The sequence below is a fragment of the Pinus tabuliformis genome, chromosome 4_1, assembly GCF_031772625.1.
Source record: "Pinus tabuliformis cultivar Carrire ecotype Pingquan chromosome 4_1, CPIR1, whole genome shotgun sequence".
NCBI classification, from domain to species: domain Eukaryota; kingdom Viridiplantae; phylum Streptophyta; class Pinopsida; order Pinales; family Pinaceae; genus Pinus; species Pinus tabuliformis.
Window position 1 is genome coordinate 38,495,075 of NC_142303.1, and position 6,936 is coordinate 38,502,010.

The window sequence follows — 6,936 nt, forward strand, 5'->3', positions numbered from 1 at the left end:
ACTCGGCCTCCAGGAACGCGATTTATGTAATTAGCCAGAAAGAAAAGGGCTAGCATGAGTTTCCAGAACATGGAAATTTGGAAGGTGAACGGATTATTGGAGAAGGTGAACGTATTATTGGAGATGGGAGTGACCAGCATATTACAGCAAACATAGACTATGAACCTACAATCAGTGATAACGGCTGCCGAAATAATAAAGGGAGAACAATAAGGGAACACAGTTTTACCCCTAATAACACTAATAACATAGATAAAGGCAGTGCAGAAGGGATTCCTAAAGATGTAGGGGTTTCAAAACTAGTGTCTAGTAGAAAGGTTATTAATCTTTCCTCCTCAACTCTCACTCCTGAAGAAATTAATATTCTTAGAAAGGGCTTGGGATTCAAAATTTCCCCCAGAAACATTCCATTTGAAAGCATCATTTGCAATATTGAGAATGGGACTCAAGGCCTTTCATTAGAGGACAAAGAAGTACTAAAACAAGAGTGTGCCCTTATAATGATGAAAGCGAAGCCACCAAAGGGTAATTTAAATAAAGAAGGTAAGATTGCTCTTAGGTCTCTTCGTAATAATGACAAGATAGTGGTGCTTAAGGCAGATAAAGGAGGAGCGACTGTTATTTTAGATAAGGAGGATTACATTCATAAAATGAATGAACATCTGAACTGCGGTAGTTACAGAAAACTAGACTCCAACCCCACTTCCAAGGTTATAAAGCAAGTTAAGAAGGCCATCATGGGATCAAACCTCAATGATAAAACAAAAAAGAGGTTAATTCCATCAAGTGAGGTCATTCCCAGAATTTATGGATTACCAAAAATTCATAAAGAGGGGGTACCTCTTAGACCAATAGTCAACACCATTGGGTCCCCCACCTATGAATTAGCTAATTATGTTGCCAAGATCCTGAAACCTCTAGTTGGAAACACAGATTCCTTTATTAAAGACTCTAATGATTTCGTAGAACTCATCAAGAACGAAAAGGTTGATAAGGATGATATTCTGGTTAGTTTTGATGTTGTTTCTTTATTTAAAAAGATTCCCCTTGATGAAGCTGTTCATGTTATAAAAGAAGTCACTGACCCAGAAATGGCTAAACTTGCGGTAATCTGTTTGCGTTCCACTTTCTTCAGTTTTCAAGACAATTATTATGAGCAAATATCAAGAGTCGCCATGGGATCCCCACTTTCACCCATTGTCGCAAACTTATACATGGAACACTTTGAAAGAAGAGCCCTTGCGCATACCCTCTAAAACTAGCATGGTGGAAAATATTTGTTGATGACACAAACCTAAAATGGACTCATGGCAGGGCTGAACTCGGAAAGCTTTTTAATCATCTTAACTCTATATCATCCGACATCAAGTTTACTATGGAGCTTGAAGAAAATGGTCAACTTCCTTTTCTAGATGTCTTAGTCAGTAGAAAGGACAATGGTACTCCGGGACACCAAGTTTTTAGAAATAAAAACCATACAAAAAGCTATCTCCATGCTGATTCATACCATCATCCAGCCCAAAAATTTGGCGTCTTAAACACTCTTGCCATTAGGGCTCTTAGAATTTCTGACTCTGAACATCTTAATGAAGAAATTAAGCACTTAACCTCTGTTTTTAAAAATATAGGATATAAAGAGTTTAATATCAAGAAAGCCATAAAAAGAGCTCAAGAGAAGGTTCTCTCCAAAGGTCCTCGAGATAATAATGGAAAAGATAGTTGCAAAAAGGTGTACCTTCCATTCATTCAAGGGGTCACAGATAAAATCGCTAAGATTTTAAGAAAGAAGGACATTCTCACTCAGTTTACAACATGTGAAACAATTAGGCAGAAAATGAAGTCTGTTAAAGATAACATTGATCATCATCAGTTCAAGGGTGTGTATAAGATTGATTGTTCATGCGGGAAGAGCTATATTGGAGAGACAGGGCGGTCTTTGAAAACAAGACTTAAAGAGCACGGAGCAGATATTAGGAATGGGAGATCTCGTACATCAGCTCTTGCAGAGCACTCCTCCAAAACCAAGCATCATGTATGTTTGGAGAATGCCAAGATTATTGCAAGGGAAGATCATTATCAAATGAGAAAAATCAGAGAGGCTATTGAAATTATGAAGGTTCCACATAACCTCAATAGGGACAATGGAAATGAGATTAGTGGAAACTGGCTTCCCCTGATTAGACATATCAATCCCTCTAGACCAAGGAGTAGTACATCAGGTTGTCCCTTTCCCCCTCCTTAATTTCTAAACTCTCTCTCCATTAGTTAATTAGTTGATTAATTAATCAAAATTAAAATTAATTAACTAATTAAAATTGGTTATAAATTAAAACTTCCGAATTTATTAACATTAAAATATTAAACAAATAAACTACATAATTTATTAACATTAAGATATTAAACAATTAATTTCTAAAACTCTCTCTCCATTAGCTAATTAGTTAATTGATTAATCAAAATTAATTAATTAATTAAATAAAAAATCAATTAATTAACTAATTAAAATAAAAAACTACCTAATTTATTAACATTAAGATATTAAACAATTAAAAAACTACATAATTTATTAAACATTAAGATATTAAACAATTAATTAATGAGTATAAATTTAATACAAATTAGTTAATTAATTAAAATTAAAATTAATAAATAAGTAGTAATACAATTCAAATTAGACTATACTATAAACTAAATAAATAAAATAAATTTATTAATGAGGCAATTAAATGATTATTTATAAATAATATGAATTATTAACATAAACCATTTATTTAATTAAGTAACTAATTATTTGAGTAACATAATACAATAGGATGTCATATTAAAATGAAATGATATTATAACAAAATAAAAAGGGAAGAAATAAAATTTATGAATAATTCATATTAAATAGTATTAAAATTAAAATAGGTTATATATTTTAGAATTAGTCGGCTTCTACTTTAACCTATCAAACCATTAGGTTTCTATTTATCTGTCCTGGTTGGAAAAATCTTCTCTCAGTCTATTACTAATTTTCTATCCTGATGATGGATCCCCTTTGGGGTTTGAAACGTCGATCTAATGAACAAAGTACTATGGATAATCCGGGTCATAATTTTCCAAGAACAAAATTCTGTTTTCTGTTTTAAGTAGTCAACTTCCAAGGGGTTTCTTGAGCAACTGAAAGCATATTTTGGAAAAATGAAAGAGGTTCTTCTTCCTAACATATCTATCTACAAAAACCTCTTTCCGTTTCTTCAAATTCATTATGATATGGGAGAAATTGTGAAAGGTCCCTATAATACTAGTGATTACCCCATTACTATTGTAGTTGTATCCCTTATTAACATTGTTGTGCCCCTATTGCCCCCATATTTTTATCACTATGCCCCATAGAATCCCTCTATTGTTATTTTTTTGGCTTTATATTATTATTGTTAGGTCGGCTGGGTTATATTGTGACTCCTTAGACTCCTATATATAGAAAGGAGGTTTTGTCATTTGAATCATGGAAGAATTGTTCATTTATGTAATGTAAAGGAGGTTGCCCCCTCAAAGAGGCTGAATTATAAGGCGTGGATTTATCTTTTCTATCTTTTCTTGAGTTGGTTTCATAACATTTGGTATTAGAGCTTTTGATTCTAGGGTTTCGCTGCTCCCAACAGGTCATTGTGGCATTTTCGCTATAATTTTTTTTCTGCGATGTTTCAGAAGCTAAAAAAAAACCCATTTGAGAAGACATCGCGTTGAATCTCAGGTCCGAATTTTGAAACTTTTCGTGCTATATTTGAGAGATATGATCAGAGGAAGTTGGTCTTCTTGTAGACTCCTGAATTACATTCCAAACAGGTGACCTGGGGAAAATCGTCATAACTTTCTTTCTGAGCATCGGATTGAAATTTTGTAAGAAGGTACAGAAAGAGGACAGACTGTAGTTTCTTGTATATATTTTTTCAGAGCCAAAGGTTGAAACAGTGACTCGTGGCATGTCGTACAAGTTTGCTCTACTGAACTAGTCTATAAGCAGGTCACTGTGGGAGATTTTGCATAACTCTTCCTTGGAGAATCCAATTTGGATCAGACTGGTGGCATTGGAAAGAGGACACAAAAGGCTACTACAGGTCGCAATTTCAGAACTGGATGATCCGAAATTACAGAGATACATCAGATTCAATATCAGGCTTCTACAAAGTGAAAAAAGGTGTGTAGTTTTTTTTTAAATTTTTGCGTAAGCTTGGTTTGAAGGAATTCAAAGGGCATAGTAAAGCATTATTATTAGTAACTAATGCCCCGAGGAAAGAAAATGTAAACACGTAGTAAGGAACCTGAAAGCTCTAGCATGACTCATGAAGAAGAGGAAGAAATGCTACATGATATATCAAAATTACAAGAACAAGTGCAACAAATGTCATGCTCACAAAAGCTAACAGAAGCTAAGATAAATGGCGTGGAATCTAAGATAAATGGCATGGAATCTAAGATAAAGGGCATGGAAGCTAAGATGGATGATTCGAAGACAGATTTGAAGAGAGACATGGCAAATTTGAAGACAGACATGGCAGATTTGAAGACAGATTTGAAAAATTTTCTATAAGAAATACTTACTAATGGTGAAAAGGTTGTAAAGGAAACTCATGATGCGAACAATGAAATGTTAATCATGATTCCATAGACTCTAATGTTGGATCGAAGACCCACCATATTCCAAAAATCGATATGAGGAAGTTTGATGGCAAGGATCCCGCAACATGGATATTACAGATGGAGCAATTTTTCGATCTCAATAATGTGAAAAACACACAAAAGGTACATATTGCAACTTTATATTTGGAACCAAATCAATTTGTATGGTATCAATGGCTTTTCTCTCGTAAAAAAATTATCACTTAGGCAATTTTTACGGAAGAATTGACAGCACATTATGAGGATACAAAAAGCAACACTTTTTTTAGCCAATTGGTAAGTCTCAAATAAAAGGGTTCAATAATGGAGCACATTGAGGAGTTCCAAAAATTGAACATAAGGGTAAAAAATATTCTAGAGGAGCATAGGATTGATGTGTTCATAGGGACCTTAAAGGAAAATATCCAACATGATGTTCACCTTTGGGAACCTGATTCATTAGAGAAGGCATTCAAGTTAGCAAGAAAAATGGAAAGAAAAATTATGGCAACCAGGAAGCATACCAGTCACAACTATCAAGATGGAAGTGTTGTTACCCCTAGCCTTCCAAAACCTATAAGGTTGACACCACAACAATTGGAAGAAAAAAGAGCAAAAGGGCTTTGTTACAGTTGTGATAGCAAATACATTAAAGGTCATAAGTGTGCTGAGAAGAAATTATTCTACATAGATTGTGAAGAGGAAGAAGAAAAGGAGCAAGAAAGGTCAAAGGAAGAGGATATACTCCAAGAACAAAGCCTAGATAAAGAAGAAATGAATCCGACCATATCTTGTAATGCATTGGCTAGAATTACCAGTCCTCAAACCATCAAGATAGAAGGACAAATCAAGAAGAAAAAGGTAATAGTGTTGATTGATTCAGGAAGTACCCACAATTTTATTCATTGTAAGGTAGCAAAAGAATTGAATTGCTTCCTATATCCAGCACCATAGTGTCAAGTGATGATTGCAAATGGAGGAACGATAAATTGCTTTGGAAAGTGCCATAATATCAAGCTATCCATGGGAGAATATGTATTGACTAGCCCAATGCTTTCCATTCCAATGGGGGGTGCTGATGTTGTACTAGGAGTCCAATGGCTACAATCCTTGGGTACAATAGCTTTTAATTTTCAAGAACTCTTCATGAAATTTTCTGCGGAAGGAAAGGAAGTTGAATTAATGGGTATTACAGGGAAACCGGGAAAGATAATCAACTCTAACGGTATGACAAAGCTTCTAAAAAAGGAACAAAGAGGTGTAACTGCACAATTATGTTCACTAGATGTTTCCACATCAGAATCATCTATTTCTCCAGATCTCCAAAAAGTCTTGGACAATCATTCCAAGGTATTTGAGACTCCCAAAGGTCTCCCACCTATTCGTGATCATGATCATGCTATTCATCTGATTCCAGGAAGTGTTCCTCCAAACATCAGGCTGTACAGATATCCCTATGCCCAAAAGAGTGAAATTGAACTTATGGTTGCAGAATGCTAGAGGCTGGTATAATTCAACCTAGTCAAAGTTCTTTCTCTACTCCAGTAGTATTGGTGCACAAGAAGGATGGATCATGGTGCATGTGTCTAGATTATAGGGAGCTCAACAAGCTCACTATTAAAGATAAGTTTCCCATTCCTGTCATTGATGAATTATTGGATGAATTGCATGGATCAATTTACTTCACCAAGTTGGACCTTCGTTCAGGATATCATCAAATCAAAATGAAGACCAAAGACATTCCAAAAACAGCATTTAGAACTCATGAGGGTCATTATGAATTTTTGGTCATGCCTTTTGGCCTTACCAATGCACCTTCTACATTTCAAGGTTTGATGAATTCCATTTTTAGACCCTTCCTTAGAAAATTTGTGTTAGTATTTTTTGATGATATACTAATCTATAGCAAGTCTTGGAAGGATCATGTTGAACATGTTGACAGGGTGCTACAACTATTGGAGGAGGAACAATTATATGAAAAAAGATCCAAATGTTTCTTTGGAGTACAAGAGGTGGAATATCTGGGTCATATTGTATCTCATGAAGGAGTTAAGGTAGACCCTAGCAAAATTAGAGCCATTAAGGAATGGAAAATCCCCACATCCATAAAGCATCTGCGAGGATTTCTCGGGTTGACAGGGTATTATCGCAAGTTTGTTAAGAATTATGGGAGAATAGCAGCACCTCTAACAACATTATTGAAGAAAGATGCATTTTCATGGACTCCAGAAGCAACAAAGGCCTTCGAACATCTTAAAGACGCAATGTGCCAAGCACTGGTCTTAGCTACAC

The 6,936-nt window shown here is 35.0% G+C and overlaps 1 protein-coding gene across 1 annotated transcript; it reads left to right on the forward strand.

Annotated features, from left to right (window-relative positions):
• The first annotated feature begins 1,375 nt into the window (after positions 1-1,375).
• LOC149174065 (uncharacterized) lies at positions 1,376-2,242 on the forward strand. The gene has a single exon (XM_089420729.1). The coding sequence runs from the start codon at positions 1,376-1,378 to the stop codon at positions 2,240-2,242; it is 867 nt and encodes a 288-aa protein (XP_089276855.1).
• The last annotated feature ends 4,694 nt before the right edge of the window (positions 2,243-6,936 follow it).